The 19,940-nt window shown below is 37.0% G+C and overlaps 1 protein-coding gene across 5 annotated transcripts in view; it reads right to left on the reverse strand.

Annotated features, from left to right (window-relative positions):
• The window catches only part of IMMP2L (inner mitochondrial membrane peptidase subunit 2), a 777,851-nt gene that overhangs the window by 693,823 nt on the left and 64,088 nt on the right, over positions 1-19,940 (reverse strand). For all 5 annotated transcript variants that reach the window (XM_060196428.1, XM_060196427.1, XM_007516133.3 and 2 more), the window contains one exon: positions 13,815-13,918. In XM_060196428.1, coding sequence (XP_060052411.1) covers positions 13,815-13,918 — 104 coding nt within the window. The remainder of the gene's footprint in view (positions 1-13,814; positions 13,919-19,940) is intronic.

Raw genomic sequence — 19,940 nt, forward strand, 5'->3', positions numbered from 1 at the left:
CCCATAACTTCTTGACCCAGCTGTTCTCCAATGGGAACTTAGGATGCTTCTATTACTTGGTTATTATGAATGATGAAGCTATCAACATAGGGGTGCATATGTTCCTTCAAATTAGAGTTTCCATGTGTTTCAGATATATTTGTAGGAGTGCCAACGCTGCTCATAAGGCATTTCCAATTTTATTTGCTTAAGGACACTTCATACTGTTTTCCATAGGGGTTGTACAAATTTTTTTCCTCTCCCCTTTTCCTCTGCCATCTTCACCCTCTATGAAAAGAGGGAGCCGGGCGGTAGCACAGCAGGTTAAGCACACGTGATACAAAGTGCAAGGACCGGCGTGAAGATCCCAGTTCAAGTCCCCGGCTCCCCACCTGCAGGGGAGTCACTTTACAGGTGGTGAAGCAGGTCTGCAGATGTCTATCTTTCTCTCCCCCTCTCTGTCTTCCTCTTCTCTTTCCATTTCTCTCTGTCCTACCCAACAACGATGACATCAACAACAATAATAAGTACAACAATAAAAACAACAAGGGCAACAAAACGGAAATAAATAAATATTTTTAAAAAAAGAAAAGAAAGAAAAAAAATGACCACTGGAGCAGTGAAGTTGTACAGACACTGAGTCCCAGTGATAAGCCTGGTGGCAAAATAAATAATAGTACTACCATAAACAGTGGTGTGCATATGAGCCTTTTTCACATAGCTAGAATGAATAGTTTACTCATCTTTTTCAACATAATTCCACTCAGGTTTCCTATATAGTGAGCCATCCACTAGATGCTATTACTTCTCAGAATTTCAGGACATTCATCATTTAAAGTGAAGCTTCAAAGGAGGTGGTTCAGCAGTAGAACACAGAGTGTTCATGTTAAGACTCTAGGTTAAGCCCCTAGTACTTACCATACAAGCCAGTATGCTGCTCTCTGATCTCTCTCTCTCTCTCTCTCTCTCTCTCTCTTTCTCTCTCCCTTCCCCCTACTCTTAAAACAAATAAATCTTAAAGCAGAGCTTCATTCAGGACATCTTTAAAAGATTCCAATTTTTCCTGCCTTTCACTATAAGTACTAAGTGCCCCCACTGTCATATATTCTGAGAAAAGCAGAAAACCCAGCAGGATACTTGAGTGAATCACTGCTCCTACAATATCAGCAGGCTGAATCAAAGTGTTAGTGTTTATATAAAACTACTTCCTATTAAGAGTATCTTTTAGTTGATGGTGAGGAAATTGCATAAGTATCTGTGGTAGATTCAATAGCAATATTTTTATAAAATATTTACCAAAAGCAACATTTTATAGGCCCTCAACCTGGTATAAAGGCTATAATTTGGTATAAAAGATTTTTTTTCTTATTCTCAAAGCATAACTGAAAGAGAAGTTCACAAATTCAATGACAGTGTTCAGGTTTTCACAATCAGTAAAACATAGAGCCATGTATAGGAAGGCTTCACCAGTATAGACAAATACATGATTTAGATATTGTTTTTCATATGATGCTAAACTTAGATACCTTACTCAAGACCATCAAATCTATTTACCACTTCTTCCATACTTATCTTTACTTTTGCCTCACAATTTTTATATATGCCTTCTCTAAAGCTCTCTTACTTCTTCTGTCAAGTACATATGTTCCTGTCTTTAAAATTAAATTTCATTGGTGTATTGCACCAAAGCAAAAGACTCTGGGGTGGGGGCGGGGGGTGGCGTGGCTCAGATCCTAGATAATGATGGCAGAGGAGGATCTAGTGGGGGTTGAATTGTTATGTGGAAAACTGGGAAATATTATGCATGTACAAACTATTGTATTTTACTGTTGACTGCAAACTATTAATCTGCCAACAAAAAATTAAAAAACATTAAATTTCAAATTCACCCCTTTCTTTTAACCCTTTCTCCTTTATTAACACATTAGTCTCAGTATATCAATAGTTCTTTATGTAATTCTATCAATTACAGTATGTACAATCAGTGGTACACTGTTAAACCAGTCAACTTAATTTTATTAACTTCAAATTAATGATAGTTTCTGTCCATATTCATGATATAAATATGGCCATTATGACTGATGTCAAACTAATAAGAAGTCATAGTATGTAAGATTAGAAAAAATGCATAAGGGACCAGGTGGTGGCACACCTGGTTAAGTGCACACATTACAGTCTGCAAGGATGCAAGTTCAAGCTCCTGGTCCCCATCTGCAGGGGGCAAAGCTTCACAAATGGAGAAGCAGGTGTCACTCTATCTCTCTGTCTCTCTATCTCATCCTCCCCTTTCAATTTCTCTCTGTCTTTATCCAATAATAAATAAATAAAATAATAATATTTTAAAAAAGAAAAATGCATACAAGTGGCCAGCCATGGTGCATCTAGTTAAGCGCACATAGTACTATGTGCAAGGACCCAAGCAAGGATCTGGGTTTGGGCCCCTGCTCCCCATTTGCATGGAGGATGCTTTACAAGCAGTGAAACAGTCCTGCAGGTGTCTATCTTTCTCTCTCCTCTCTATCACCCCTTCCCCTATCAATTTATCTCTCTTATATTCAATAAAATGCAAATAATGGCTGCAAGGAGCTGTGGATTCATACATAGCACCAGCACCAAGCCCCAGCAATATCCATGGAGGCAAAAAAAAAAAAAAATGCATAGTGATCTAAAGAGTCAGTACAAGTCACCAGACCAGATTTGGTATAATGGTCAACATATAATCAACCTTTCTAAAATACCTGTTTGACACATGTTGGCAAGTTTTAGAAATATGCTTGCAATTGTGTCTAAAGGCAATTGTGTCTAATTCAAGACACAATGACCCAGTTAAACAGTAAGTTCAATGAGAACTTTATATTACATTACTGCTGTTCCATTTCTGTGCCTATAGAATGTACTTACTAAATATTAACCAAATGAATAAATGTTCAATAGTTTTAATTTTTAAATAGTATATAAGTATCCTGTAGGAGCATTCTATGTTTAGCATCATCAAATAAATTTAACCTAATAATGGGTAGATAGCTTAATGGTTAAATAAAAAGACTTTCATGCCTGAGGCACCAAAAGTCACATGTTCAAGATATCTCTCCAGGAATACCACAGCTGAGTAGCACTCTGGAAAAAAAAAGTAGAGAAAATAACTTTTAAGTTAAAGGGTATTTAAGAAATGAAAAGGCATAATCTTCATTTCATTTTTTAAAATTCCACAGCTATTAATTGACACTATCCCCTCAGTGCCAGAGTATAACCTGAACCCAGGTCTCCTGGTATATCTAGTCTGAATCTTTTTTGACTAGCCAATCAAGATTGCCCTGAAGTGATTGCCTATGTGAGCTAATAAATCTGTTGAAATGCTGCTGACATTTTGAAAGGCCGACTTTTTCACTGCCTTCCAACATAAATATACATTGCAGAGGTACATTTGACATACTAGTAAAAGAAAAGGCAAGCTAATTATAAGGTTATCAGTGACTAAGGGACTATAATTACCAAGGATTTTCTGTATCAGTCAGATGACTGTTTCAGAATACACTATCATAGGAGCTGTGATTAACTTTGTACTCATGCTGTCTTTAAATTTCATATCACCTATCTGCACTACTGCGGGGCTAGCTTTGCAGCCGGGAGACAGATGACCAGAGACTCATGGCTGAGCTGTACGCAGTATCTCTTTATTCATGTGGAAAGTAGGGTGGAAACAGGATGTGACGTAGAGAGGGTAAAGCGAAAAGACAGTGGTGTAAATCAGGGTGACTACGAGAGGGGGCAGAGCAAAAAGACATCGTAAAACAATGGGGATTAAACCAATGCCCTGCAGGCAGGGTGGTGCTTAGTTAACAGTGGTTATGTAAATAGAATACAGTGTTGGGGGGGTGTTAAACCAATGAAACGGAGTCTTAGAAGCATAACAACACACTACTACCTCTTCTATCTGAAGATTAGTACAGTAATCATATAAAAATAGCCTATCTTGATTCAAAAGATCCCCTTACTATTCAAACATAAGATATAAATTGTGAAAATGATTATCAAATCTATATATTGGGTTGTCAGAAAAGCCATGATGTACTCTTGCATAGAAAAACAGGAAAAAATGTGTGACTTTTTCAACAATCCAAAATACTGATTACTACATATATACTAGTTTTACTTAATTATACATCTTAAGATAATTAAAAAATATTCCTTTAGATAATACTTTGCATTTTATTGCTTTAGGGGTGGGGAGAGTAGAAGGTGAAGTGTTGTTTTATTTTCTGGTGCTAGGACTGAGTCTAGGCTTCACACACAGAGCTACAACTACGTCAAGATTCCCAGCTACCAGCTACTGGGGCCCTATTCGGGGGGAGTCCTGAGATTCCCAAACAGACATGATGGGCCTAGACCTTGAATAAATCCCTCTCTCCATTATTACAGGTCATTCCTATCAGGAACAACACAATAGACCCCTTTGTGGGCCCCCATAGGACCTTGCCCTCAACTTGGATCAACAATAGAGAATGTTCCATCCTCCAAAGGTGAGGCTGGACAATATACTCTTTGCTACCTAATGAAGATGGGTCCTGACATTGGGGCAGCTTGGAACGTTCCTACTTATGACCACAGAATGTGAGCTCAGATCTACAGGGATGCAGAGGTCACATAGGCTCCTAAGGGAATATGGGCCCCAGGCCAAAGCTACTCTCTTCACTGATCCAGCTTTCTGGTCCTTCTGCCAGCCATGACATCACCTCCCCAGACAATAATTAGGATTCACCTTCATAACAGATTTCATACTCAGGCAAACAAACAAAAAACACTAGTATAGCCACAGGCCCTTTGGAATATAATTAAAATATGCCTACTAGCTATATACAAAATAGAGGGTCCTCCAACTCTTCATCTGCACTATTCCAGTCTTTAGGTCCATGATTGATCAACAATTTGTTTGGCTTTGTATGTTAACTCTCTTTTCAGCCACCAGGTTCCAGATGCTAGCATGATGCCAATCAGACTTCCCTGGACAGATGACCCCACCAATGTGTCCTGGAGCTCCGATTACCCACAGCCCTTCCCCACTAGGGAAAGAGAAAGACAGGCTGAGAGTATGGATCGACCTGTCAATGTCCATGTTCAGAGGGGAAGCAATTACAGAAGCCAGACCTTCCACCTTCTGCATCCCACAATGGCCTTGGGCCCATACTCCCAGAGGGATAAAGAACAGGAAATCTATCAGGGAAGAGGGTGCAATACAGAGTTCTGGTGATGGGAATTGTGTGAAGTTGCTCCCCTTCTGCCTATGGTTTAGTCAATGTTTCCTTTTTATAAATAAAAAATTAAAAAATATATTCCCAGATACCTATTTATATTTCCATTAAGATGTACGTTGAAATGATATTATAGGAATTAAAGTAATCTGCACCAGATTTCTATGAATGATACAAGCATTACTTAGGTTTCACAACCACTAAAAGATGTTCCTACTATGAAACAAGTAAATAAAGTAGAATTCAATTTAAATAACTGAACAATAACAAAAATATAGCTTTTTAGCACTGTATATAACATAGTATTTACAGAGTATATTAATATTTATTTATTTCATTATATTGATTGATTGATTGATTGGATAGAGACAGCCAGAAATCAAGAGGGGAGGAATGATAGAGAGTGAGAGAGACACCACAACACTGCTTCACTACTCACAAAGCTTTTCCCCTGCAGGTGGGGACCAGGGGCTCGAACCTGGGTCCATTTGCATTATATGTGCACTCAACCAGGTGTGCCACCAACCCTGCCACTACAGAATACATTTATATAAAATTTTATTGAATACAATAATATTAATATTACCAAACCAGATACCAATCTAGTTGGCTTTAGCCCACAACAGACAATAGATATTCTCACAATATTCTTTTCTCCATGTTACTGCTTACCATTTAGAGATCTACAACGTAATATATGCTAAAAATCATACCTCCTTGCAAATAACTTGAATTATCATCCCTCCACTTCTAGAACCAAAGTGAATATTCCACGATAATTGTAAGAGGTTTAAGTTCATTAGCCAATATTCCCATAACACCTAAGGCATTTTTCTGATTTTTCTTCCAGCAAAATCTTATTACTGTCTAATTACCCATATTGCTTTTCTTCCTTTTTGTTAAACCTAAATTCACTGAAGCAATTTAACCTTTCATTTAGAATCATTAAGTACACCCCCCTTCTTCACTGATAATTGGTCTTCTCCTTTATTAACTGGTCCCCCCTTGATTTATTACAAACCTGATTTGCCAAATTTTAATCCATTCTGTTAATAAATTCTTTATCTTCTTTCAACTCAATTAACACAATGTCAGTGTTACCAAGGCTTTCCTATAATTTCCTCAAATTCTTACTGCTCTTTAAAGATATTCAAGTAAAATAATGATATTTTAATAAACTTGAAATACTTTAATGATTCTATTTTAATTCTTTGATGAAATTTATATGACATACTCCTCACACTGAAATGTTACCTACTGTATTGTCATAATACTCTACAATAACTTTTCAGCAGTCCAAAGGTATATCTTTGCAATGTAACTTACGACCTCTAAAAGCACTGAAAAGCTATATTCTAATTATCATATCCATAACCTAATCAAACTGTGCCAGCTTCTTTGTCAGCATTTTCAACATCCATACAATTTTTAATAACATGAAACCTACACTTGCTGCACTTTTAGAAAATATTAATGTGACCTCTGAATGTGAGGAAACCTGCCATTAGATTATGCATGGAGCAACCTTTCATAACATGGGTCACGGAAATTTCTCATTAATGGAAATAAACAATTACAAACAAACAAACGAACAAAGTGATCCTGCTTCCTTCTCATAAAGAAGTGTTTTCCTGAGCTTCAAAGCACTGATAAAGGTTAGTATCTGTCACTCTAAGACTTTTCCCTTTCTTATCAGCCAAAGACACATTGCTCAGCAACTGCCACCTCCGCTCACCAAAAACGGTGCTTATTTTTTGTAAAAGGAAAAGTAGAAGGCTAACTACTGACCTTGGATCAAATAAAGTTATGTTTACATTTGGTTTTGAGATCTCTTCCACATTTCTAGAACTAATCTATGAAACAGAATATGGGGTCAAGAATTTTGGTATTTTTCCACCAGGATTATCTCGAGGGCTCTATGCCTGTTGTATGAATCCAAGGAATCATTTTTTTATAACAAGGAGACAAAGTGTGAACTAGTAGGGAATGCAACACAAGATGACAAAAGGTACAATATTAACAAGTAAAGTCTGAAAAACCTAACTACCACAACGAGTTATCAGAAAATAAAGAAGGCCTGGGGAGATAGCATAATGGTTATGCAAAAGCCTTTCAAGCCTGAGGCTCTGAGGTCTCAGGTTCAATCCCCAGCTCCATGATAAGCCAGAACTGATTAGTGTCCTGTTGTAAAATAAAAATAAAATAAAATAAAGAAATGAGAGCTGGGCAGTGGCACACCCAGTAAAGTGCACATAGTGCTAAACACAAAGACCTGAGCAAGGATCCGGGTTCAAGCCCCTGCTCCCCTCATGCAGGGAGGCTGCTTCACAAGCAGGAGCTAAGTATGTGATTCCAGTAAATTTAAGACCTGTACCTGAAAAATTCCTTCTCTTCTGACACTGTCTTATCCACTTCTCTGGTTGATATCATTGCTACAACTTCCTCAGCAACTGCTGTTAAAATTTCTCCAAATGTAACCTCAAAAATCACAAAGGTGCACATCATTCTGCAAAATAACTGACCAGGATACTTCAAAATTATGGAAGTCAAAAAATAAGTCATGGCACAGGAACTTGCAAATCAGACTTGACTAGGGAAAGATGAAAAATAAAAATGAAATATGGGATCCTGGTAGGATTGTGGTCTAGAGAAAAGTCATTAATGAGAAAACTAGTAAAACTCAAATGTGATCTGCAGATAAGTTGTCAGCATTTTGTTAATATCAATTTCCTGGCTTTAGTAATTGTACTATGATTATGCTGATTATTAGGGGGTGTAAAATGAGTGAGGCATTAGGATCTAATACAGCATGGTGACTAAAGTAGGAAACAAACACTGCATTGCAATGAATCACATGCTTAAGCTACAGTTATCTTGTTATCTCAGTTGTCTTACCTTGTTATCTTATCTCAGTTATCAACTTTTTTTTCACACAGAGGTTTTTGCTGGAGCTCAGTGCCTGCAGGACACCCCAGGTAACCCTTTTTCTTTGACTGAAATATGCTAAAAGAGTAGAACCCAATGAAGAAGCAAACATGTGAAGTACTGACAGAGTTAATTCACTCAATGCCCCCATACTTTAATAGTGTATATGTCTATCAAATCATCATATTATGTATGGCCAGGAAGATAATGTGCCTGCTTTGTTATGCAAATAGCCCTGTTCTGTGTCTGATCCCCAACACATTGGAGGTAGTTTTGGTACTGGGATATAAGACCCTCTGCCCCGTTGTCTCTGTCTCTATCAGACAAAACAAAGCAGGGACCAATGATGCCCAGTGACAGCAATAAAAAGCATCATCATATTGTATACTTTTATTTTTTTAATTTTCTTATTTTTATCTTTACGTATTTGTTGGATAGAGACAAAGAGAAATTGGGAGGGCAGGGGAAAATAGAGAGGGAGAGAGAAAGAAAGACAGCTGCATCCCTGCTTTACCACTTATGAAGCTTCCCCCCTGCAGGTGAGGACTGGGGCAGATGGCTTGGTCCAAGGTCCTATGTAGCATGTGTGCTCCACTGCTCAGCCTCCATATTATGTAATTTTGAATCTCCTACAATTCTGTCAGTTATACCTCAAAAAAAAGCTGAAAGGAGGATTACATGAGAACTCTATACTTTTTTTTGTAAATATTAAGTTTGATATTATTTATAAATTAAAAGGTAAAATACTTTGATAGTAATAACTTGAAACTTTATTATGAAGGAAGCTCTGCCCAATGGACTTGTCAATTGATATATCATTATAAAGTGTTGCTACTTATCATAAAGATGTTGCAGTAAGGTCAACACACAGGTTAATAAAAAGTCGATTTCAAGGTATAGAAAATCCAACTTAATCACCTTGATTAGTTTGCAAATCCACTAAGACTGGATGATGTCACTGACGCCTACTCAATAATACTAAGAACTTAATGACAGCAAATGTTTTATGTGACAATAATGCTAAAAAAAAAAAGATACAATGAAAGACCTTTTGCTTTAACATTACTGAATAACATGCTTAGGCAACAGTTACCTTGTGACTCCCCCCCACACACACAGGGAGGTTTTTGCTGGAGCTCAGTTCCTACAGGACAACCCCAGGTAACCTTTTTTCTTTGATAAAGGGTGAAACAGAAAAATATGGGTGTGGGGGGGGCAGTGAGAAGAGAGAGAGAGATACCTGCAGCATTACTCCACTGCTCATGAAGCTTCCCCCTAGAGGTGAGGACCAGGAGCTTGAACCAAGGTCCTCCCACATAATAAGGGATGTTCTCTGGTGGATGTGACAAACTTTTTACAGGAAGAGACACAAAGAAGTATATTCTAGTCCCCTGACCCCAGACTTTACATTCATTAGGAAAATAAGTTCTGAACAAGATGCCTTGCAATACACAGAAGTTTCTTCTGCTCCACCATTTGTTTCTGTATATGAATTCGCTTACACAAAAAGTACATGGAAAAAGGATTATTGCATAAAATAGAAGTTAAATTGGTTCATATGTGAATTTCCCCCAGATCATTGTATTTTCTCATTAATAACAGCAATTCAGGGTTAAGAACATTTCAGCAATGAACAAAAAAAGGAAACTACAGCATACATTTCAACTCATCCCTGCGTTCACATTGTGAAGTAAACCTTGATTTGTCCAAAGAAATATTACATAGAAACAAAAGGCAGTAACACAAAGCAGTGAACAAAACACACTACCTCAGAAATCTTTACATTTTGTACAAAACTGTAATTGTTTCTCTACTTCTAACTTCTGATGATACTGTTCCTCTACTCTGTATATAGACAGCCAGAATCATTTCTTATATAACCTTCTACCAAGCTCTCCTATTTTTTGTTTTGAGTAATATCCTATCATTACTTTTACTGAGTGTCTACATATTAGAAATTTCATGTCTCTTAATGTGTTCTCAAATGTGTCAGAATTATCATTTTCTTTAGTACTTTAGTTACAGAATAATATAAATTCCACAAATTTAAGTATGACTTTGAAAATTAAAAAGTTTTCTGGAAAGACACATACAAGAATGCTGTACCTTTATAGACTCGGAATACATGAAATGCTGTGCCATGATTTTTAAATAAAAACTGCCATACAAAGAATGCTTACATATTAGTGAAATGTGTTATTAACATCAATTTGTCGGTAAAAAGACAACCTATCAGTACACCTTAGATTTAATCTTAACAATGACCCTGGGTCCATGCTCCCAGAGGGATAGAGAATGGGAAAGCTATCAGGGGAGGGGGTGGGATATGGAGATTGGGTGGTGGGAATTGTGTGGAGTTGTACCCTTCCTACCCTATGGTTTTGTTAATTAATCCTTTCTTAAATAAAAAAAATTTTTTAAAAAAAGATTTAATCTTAAATTCAAAATTCAGTTATGCACTTCTGCATTAGTCACACATTTCTTACACAGACAGGATGTCGGATGTATTCATAATTATCAACTAAATAAAATTAAACTAATACATTTTGTGAGAAAATACTCAGTATTTTTTATGTGAATCTAATAGTGTAACTAACATCAATCTTTTCAAATGAAAGTGTTATCTAAAAAAAAAAAAAAAAGAAGAAAGTCAGAAAAAAAAGAGAGAGAGAATATAGGGAGCCAGGCAATGGCGCACCGGGATAAGCGTACACATTACAGTGTGCAATGTCCCACGTTCAAGCTCGGGATCCCCACCTGCAGGGGGAAAGCTTCTAGAGTGGTAAAGCAGGGCTGAAGGTGTCTCTCTAGCTCTTTCCCCCTCTGCCCTCAATTTCTCTGTCTCTATCAAATAAATAAAAATAAATTTTTAAAGTTAAAAAATTAAAAAATACATGGACATATCTAGATAGCAATTTTTATCATAAAATTAAAATGATACTTCAACAAAGTCATTTATAATATTCACACTAGGGAAGAATTTAGTAATAATTTATTCCTTTCTCAAAAAAAAAAAACAATTATCACTGATTATTTGTTGTTAAATATGGTAGCAATCACTAAACATTCTCCTACATAAATGATTCCTGCTAGCATCAAATACTATAAGAGAAAATTTGTGTTACTTGGACATGACAGGTACACCAAATAACTCATTAAAAATACAATTAATTCAGGAAGTTGGGCGGTAGCGCAGAGGGTTAAGTGCACATGTGCGCAAGAACCAGCATAAGGATCCTGGTTCCAGCCCCTGGCTCCCTACCTGCAGAGGATTCGCTTCACAGGCAGTGAAGCAGGTCTGCAGGTGTCTGTCTATCTTTCTCTTCCCCTCTCTGTCTTCCCCTCCTCTCTCTATTTTTTTCTGTCCTATGCAACCATGACGACATCAATAACAACAACAAGGGCAACAAAAGGGAATAAATAAGTATTTTTTTAAATCCCTAAAAAAAAGATATAATTAAATAAATCAAAATAGCTATATTTATCAACCCCAGTTTAAATACACCATTTTAAAATTAATTTTAATAATATATATCAACCACTTTAATATTTACATAAAAACAGTGTTCTTTTATTCACATAAGTCATGATATGTTCAGTACTTCTATGGATGCACACAACTCTGAATTTCAAAGACCTTTTCTTTTCTAATTTCCTGTTTAAACTCACTTGCTTAGAGATAGTCAGCATGTTTCTTATGGGGAAAAAAAATGCTACAAACTTGTCTGTTTGCAGTGTGACCTCTTTCACTGAGTGGGTATCCTCTCCATCACTGACTAAATGAGGATGTAACCTTGTCAAACCAAAGGAAAAAGAATAATGAGTACACATCAGGATAACCCAGCAAGGAAAGTGTGTTAAGGAGGTTACAAAAACAGTACTCTGAATAACAAAAGTATACTCCAAAGAGTAGGTTAATGTAAAAGAAAGCCCTTAAGAGCACAAGAAGCACTTAATCATTATCTTTGAATATATCACACACACACACACACACACACACACACACACACACACACACACACACACCACCTGTGAAGTGACCCCCTTCTTGCAGGCGGGGAGCTGGGGGATTGAACCCGGATCCTTGCACCAGCCTTTGTGCTTTGCACACTTAACCCAGTACACTACCGCCCGGCCCCAGTTAATATGTTTTTAAATGAGTTCTTATAAAATAATCATGACAAAGACATATTTACAAAATATCCATTTCCACAAAGTACTAGCCAAAGTATGAACAAGAAGATGTTTTTCTTTCATCAGTTTAAAATTATCATAGTAAGAAATCATTCCAATTCAAGAATTGGATATATAAATTGGAAGTCTTCACCAAACTGTATGAATTTACTGTCCTTAAAACAAATGACAGTAACTACTACATTAACAGCTACTCTTATGCATTAGCTGGCCAAAAATCATATTAAATATTTTATAAGTAGCAAAAAACAGAAGAAATTAGACAACTTCAGTTTTCCTCAAGTATGAATTTACTTTTAAAACAAATAAAAATATCAAATCAAAAACTAATTCAAGCATGTTCTAAGACTATATAGTGTATCAACATGTCAATTATGCACATTTTGACATTCCTTTTTCTACAGTAAGATGGGAAGAACTCTTACTCCTGGACACTTGCAATATTTTAGCAGAGAAACAGCACCACCTATTGGTTCCCATCAAAGGCCTCCATTTGACTAAGCTTCTAAACCTTTTTTTTTTTCTTTAAATTACTTACGGCATACATACGTCATAAATTTCATGATTACCACATTCCAGAAATACTTTGCAGCTATACAAACTAAGAAAATAGGACAGTAACAAATAAATTGCTTCCAAGATGCAAAATTCCAAAATAATACTAAATGTATTGAATCATCAAAGTAACATTTTATAATCAACATGTAATTAAAAATATGTTTCCAAAAACTAAGGCTGTCTACCAACTGATTACCTTAAATTTTAAAAAAATTCTTTTCATAGTAGTGTTAAATTTCAAACTTCAGCTTTTCAGTTTGCTAGTTGTCTTTTGGTCATCATTAGGCCTTCACTGCTCTAGGCCAATTTAGGCCAATTTTATTCAGATAGAAAGGCAGAGACAGGGAGTCAGGCGGTAGCGCAGCAGTTTAAGTGCAGGTGGCGCAAGGCGCAAGGACCAGGTAAGCAATTTGGTTCGAGCCCACAGCTCCCCACCTGCAGGGGAGTCGCTTCACAGACAGTGAAACAGGTCTGCAGGTGTCTATCTTTCTCTCCTCCTCTGTCTTCCCCTCCTCTCTCCATTTATCTCTGTCATTATCCAACAATGACATTAATAACAACAACAATAATAACTACAACAATGGCAACAAAACGGGATAAATAAATAAATAAATATTTTTTAAAAAGAAAGAAAGAAAGGCAGAGACAGAGATACAAAGTACAAGAGAAAGACCACAACACTGAATCTTCCCTCACTGCAGCAAGGACCAAACTCAAACCACAAGCACACTATCCAAGTAAACAATCTTGAAGCTCTCACATTTCATTTTTAAAATACTTTCTTTTTAAACATATGCCCATTACTTTAATAATTGACATGTTATTAACAATGGGTTTCCATTTATATGAGCAAAATTGTAAAAAAATAATGATTAAAATATGAAAGTGTCATGTTTTTGATTCACTTACACCAATGATACAATGTCACCTCGTTGTACTTCAAAATTCCTCACTTTCCAGTGGTTTAAAAGCACCACATCAGATGACTGGCTCCCCCCAGGATTCAAAGAAGGCTAAAAAAATAAAGAAAAAAAGACATCTATAATTTGTAGTTTTTCAATCTTCATGGTTCCTTGCATTTCAAAGCTCTAGTGCAGTGCAATAAAACATTTCTAATACTGTACCTTGCAATAAATTACTATTTTTTTAAAGTTTTTTAAATATTTATTTATTTATGTATTTATTCCCTTTTGTTGCCCTTGTTGTTTTATTGTTGTAGTTATTATTGATGTTGTCATTGTTGGATAGGACAGAGAGAAATGGAGAGGGGAGGGGAAGACAGAGAGGGGAAGAGAAAGATAGACACCTGCGATCCTGCTTCACCACCTGTGAAGCGACTCCCCTGCAGGTGGAGAGTCAGGGGCTCAAACCGGAATCCTTAAGCCGGTCCTTGCATTTGGCGCCACGTGCACTTAACCCTCTGAGCTACCGCCTGACTCCCAATAAATTACTATTCTAAAGTAACTGCAAATGATGTGTTTTCAGAAAGGCTCATTTTTTGAAAGTGGGATACTTCATAGGTGAACCAGAGTAAAAAATAAATTGCCAATATTTATTTATTTTTTATTTTTATATTACAGAATTACATGTCAACAGGGGTTTGAATCCAGACCATTCCCACGACCAGAGTTCTGAATCTTCACTTCACCACAAATCCCCTAAAGTTGTAGACATGCACCAACCATCTTCTCTACAACTATCTGTCCACATTTGTACATACTTGCCCCTTCTTTTTCTGATTCAATCCTCTCTTCTCCTCTAAGCCCCTCATAACATCAAAGCTACCTCCATATGTCCCTCTCCTTTTCCTTCTCTGTCTCTGGGTGCCGAAGGAGCTGGAGTGCAGAGCCCTCTTATCTTCATCCTATTACTTCTCCCTCTCTGGGAGTATGAATTGCCAATATTTATTTGAAAGGAAAATGCAGTAGGTATTCAAATCTTTACTAATCTCCAGTAAAGGAGATATGGAAAGCTTTAGGAAAGATTAAAAAGTATAGGAGTAAGAAACGAGTCAAACCACCCAAGACAATTCAGAAAGGATCTAATTCCATAGTATCATAGATGATAGTTCTATTTGCATAGAAGCAAAGATATCCAATCAAAAACTATGACAAAAGTATCTAGATGAAGAAGAGGAGAAGTTGAAGGAGGAGTAGAAAGGAAAGGAGGAGGAGGAGAAATATGCAACGGGACAATCACAGAAAATATGGAAATTTCCCTCTATGACCACTTTTTATTTTAAATTAACAAGTAGCAATGGTCCTAATTCCAACTTAAACCTAATGTAGCCCATACAGTAAGAGAAATAACTAAGAAACTGAGTCTGGGAGATAGCTCATCCACTAGAGTGCATGCCTTATCAAGCAGGAGGACCAGAATTCAAGTTCAGTACCACATAGGCAAACCATGAACAGCACCAGTAGAAACTTTAGAAATGGTAGAGTAATATTATGTTGTCTCTAATTCTCTCTGTGTGTCTGTCTGTCTGTCTCCCCCTGTCCCATAGTCGCCCATCTGATATAAAAAGAATGAAAAGAATTAGAAATATTGTCTGTAAAAATTCACTCGAAGGCCAGTGAGTTATGAAATCATATAAATTTGATTATAGAACCATGAAGTTGATATATCTTCACTTGTACAGGATACATATGATGTCTGAAGTAGGACTATTGGGGCAAAAGAATAAGAAAAGCTCAGGAAATTATTTCATTACTGTAGCTACAAGCTCTCTAAGAATGTCCTGGGGAGAAACAGTCAAACCGTAATCAAGATCACTCACTTTGACCAATGTTGGCAGTAAGAAATGCAGTAACCATAGCTATAAGTATAAGAGAGAATGGTGAATAACACCCAGCCCCTGAAAAACATGGCACTCTTAAAAAAAAAAAATTAAAAAACCTTATAAATTTTCTACAAAGCAAATATGAACAAGGCAATATAAATCACTACACTTGACTATCTAACATAAAAAGCAAAAATAAATGGAATTTGTCACAGTCCCTGTCTTACATCCAATTTATAACTGTCTCACTCAACCAGTTTAAAATTCTTTTTTTTTTTTTGCCTCCAGGGTTATCACTAGGGCTCGGTGCCTGCAGTAGGAATCCACTGCTCTGGGAGGCCATTTTTCCCATTTTGTTTCCCTTACTATTAGGACAGAGAGAAATCAGAGAGGAGTGGGAGATAAGACACCTGCAGACCTGCTTCACCTTTTGTGAAGTGAACCCCCTGCAGGTGGTGAGCTGGGGGCTCGAACCGGGATGTTTATGCACGTCCTTGGGCTTTGCACCATATGCGCTTAACCCACTGCGCTACTGCCTAGCCCCCAAGTTTAAAATCTTTGTCTCATTGTATCAACTAGTCACCAAATTAAAGCAGTTCTTTCCTTATAATTCCATTTACTGTGGTCCACCTTTTCTGTTTTCTCCACCATCATCATATTTAAAGAGTCTATCACCATATACCTTACCAGCTCACTAACATAAAATTGTTTTTTACCACCAATTCAGAAAACAATTATTTCATTTTTCAATAGATTTTTATTGACGCAACATTGCTTGCGTGTGTGTTTCTTTTTGTTGAGGGGATTAATGTTTACAGTCAGTCATTGGCACATAATTTTATTATGCACTAGGACCCCAAAGTTCTCGTCTGCCCCTCCCTCCTTTCCCACAGTTCTTTGCTTTGATGCACTATAACATGTCCAGTCTTCGGTTGGTTCACTTTGTGTTATCCCTCTCTGCCCCTTTTTATTAAGTGAGATTATTAAGTAGTTACCCTTCTCTTTTTGTCTTACCTCACTAAATGTGAGTAACATTGGTTTTTAACATCATATGTTTAATGCGTACAACATTGCATTCAAATATCTGTATGTACTATATCATGAACAACACAAAAAGTCTAGTTTCCACCCATTATCAAATATTTAACCCTCAGCAACCATTTCACGCACAATCCTCCATGTTCTGATTCTCTCTCTGGTTATCTAACAGCTTATTTTGCTTAAATTTACGTGTGTGTGTGTGATTTTCTTTTTTTTCTTTTTTTTTTTTTTGCCTCCAGTGTTATTGCTGGGGCTTAGTGCCGTGGTGCATCCCGTGAGTACCCATTCATTGGGGAAACTGACGATCCTTCCTAGCCGACTGAATCCACATGGATCCCAGTCACTTTCAAAGCCAGCAACAAGCAGCTCCTGACAGCTTTCAACCTGACGCTGTTGACTGGGTACGGAAGAAGGGCAAACGCTAGAAGAAGTGCCTGCACTACAAATCCACTGCCCCTGGAGGCTATTTTTTCCCATTTTGTTGCCCCTATTGTTGCTGTTATTGTTACTGTTTCCATTGATATTGTTGTTGTTGGATAGGACAGAGAGAAATCTAGACAGGAGGGGAAGACAGAGATGGGGAAAGATAGACACCTGCAGACCTGCTTCACCGCTTGTGAAGCCACCCCCCTGCAGGTGGGGAGCTGGGGGCTCAAATCGGGATCCTTACACTAGTCCTTGCACTTTGCACCATGTGCACTTAACCTACTGTGCTACCGCCCGACCCTCCCTTTTTTTTGTCAATTTGCTTTCTTAATATAAATATATAATTGAAATCATACAGTTTTTTGTCTTTCTTTTATTAATTCACTTAGCACAATATACTCGTTTCATCCACATAGTAGTCATAAGCCAATATTCATCTTTTTAGATAGGTGAGTAATATTGCATTGAGTAGGGGTAGATAGCATAATGGCTATGCAAAAAAACTCTCACGGCTGAGGTTCTGAAGTCCCAGGTTCAATCCCCCGCACCACCATAAACCAGAGCTGATCAGGTAAATAATAATAAATATATGTTGGGGCTGGTTGGTGGCGCACCTGGTTGAGTGCACAATGCACATGGACCTGGCTTCGAGCCCCCAGTCCCCACCTGCAGGGGGAAAGCTTTGCGGGTGGTGAAACAGGGCTACAGGTCTCTCTCTCTCTCTCTCTCTCTCTCTCTCTCTCTCTCTCCCCCACTTCCTTCTCGACTTCTGGCTGTCTCTATCCAATAAATAAATAAAGATAATAAAATAAATAAAAACAAAAATATTGCATTGAATAAATATATGCATATTCTGATTCTGTTCTCTCCTTCTGTATTTTTAATTTTCATCTCTCTCAAGCCTATCTCCACATGGCTTTGTATTCTTCTTTCTGTATAAGTGATGCAATAGAGCTGGACTAGGGCATACCGTCTGAATGACATGGAGTAAATTTTTCATTGCACTTTCACTGGGTTTCATTTCTTTGCCATCAGAATGAAGCACAAATATTATTTGATTATTTTTGACTGCTCTTTCTTTGTCTCTCTTTCATTGGTGGGTTTCAAAAATTTGTGATCAAAACTCATAAAAAATGCAATTTTTTAGGGGCTAGTAGTGGTTAACCAAGTACAGCACACACATTTCCATGGGTTCAAGCTCCTAACCCTGACCTGATGTGGGGTTGGGGGGAGATTCAAAAGTTTTGAAGCAGTTTTGCAGGTTTCTCTCTTTCATTCTCCCTCAGCCCCCTCCTCTAAAATTGCCTCAATCTAAAACAAAAAAATGGCCGCAACAGTGGATTCGTGAGAAATGCATTTTATACTGCATTTTGTTCACATGCACAGATACATGCAGTTGAACAAAATTTCACAGAAAATAATTATCTTCACCATAAACAGCTAAACATTTTCTAGTTCTCTCCAATCTGTTTTTAAAATCCAGTCTATAAACAACCTTATTAATTTTATATCTACTATGTTGATTCTGCAACCTGCTCATAAATTATAATACACAGTGCTAAAAAATAAACTCAGCCAGAACTTTAGATGATTCTTCCTTTAACCATGAACTTATGAATGCTTCTTTTTTTCAAGAACTCATCTCCCTTTTAAATTCTTCTCCTAGAAAAGCTCCTCAGTAATCTCAGTTACAAATGAATATAAGAAAGATTCTTTACTGCACAATCATCTCCTCTTCTATGTCCAATCCACTGCATTTCATAATATGACATATAGAATATGATTCGGTAGTTTATGTGTATATACCCATGTGTAGGCAGAAAATGCCAGTTACCCACTGTAAGAACACTCAGGGTTATAATCCAACTCCAACTGTTTCCATAAATTCTACCATAGTTCCGACTGCTAAGAATCTCATCTCTGAGAAAGTCATTCCAGTTTAAATTCTCACAGAACTATGGTGGTTATCTTTGGGAGGAGGGAGGGTGGGGATAAGAACTTTGGTGGTGTGTGTGGTGTAGAACTATACACCATAATCTTAAGATCTTTTAACATACTATTAATAATAAATAAATTATTTTGAAAAAAATCATCACTTACTTCTTCGCACTACAAACATGACTATCTTCAAGATAAACATCATAGTTTTTTATTGTTTCTATCATAGGACATTTAAATATAAACTTCCTTACACTACAGACTTACTTCCTCACATTACAAACATGATTATCTTTAAGATAAACATTGTAGTTTTTAATTGTTTCTATCATAGGACATTTAAATATAAACTGTAATTACTGGCCTGTCACTCTTTCTTCCTCCAAGTGTCTAAAAGCATCTGGAGACACAACTATAATAACTACAACAACAATAAAGAACAACAAGGGCAACAAAAGTGAAAATAAGTAAATAAATATTAAAAATGGTTAAATCAGGGAGTCGAGCGGTAGTGCAGTGGGTGAAGCGCACGTGTCGCCAAGCGCAAGGACTAGCATGAGGATCCTGGTTCAAGCCCCCGGATCCCCGCCTACAGGGGAGTCGCTTCGCAACTGGTGAAGCTGGTCTGCAGATGTCTATCTTTCTCTTCCCCTCTTCGGCTTCCCCTCCTGTGTCCATTTCTCTCTGTCCTATCCAACAATGACAACAACAACAACAATAGTAACTACAAAAATTTAAAAACAAAAAAAAAAGAGGAAAAGAAAAAAAAACTTAAAAAAAATGGTTAAATCACCTTATTCACTTCATCTTGGATAGAGCATGAAGGAATAATGTTGAGTGAGATAAGC

This window comes from Erinaceus europaeus, chromosome 8 (assembly GCF_950295315.1).
Source record: "Erinaceus europaeus chromosome 8, mEriEur2.1, whole genome shotgun sequence".
In the NCBI taxonomy this organism is placed as follows: domain Eukaryota; kingdom Metazoa; phylum Chordata; class Mammalia; order Eulipotyphla; family Erinaceidae; genus Erinaceus; species Erinaceus europaeus.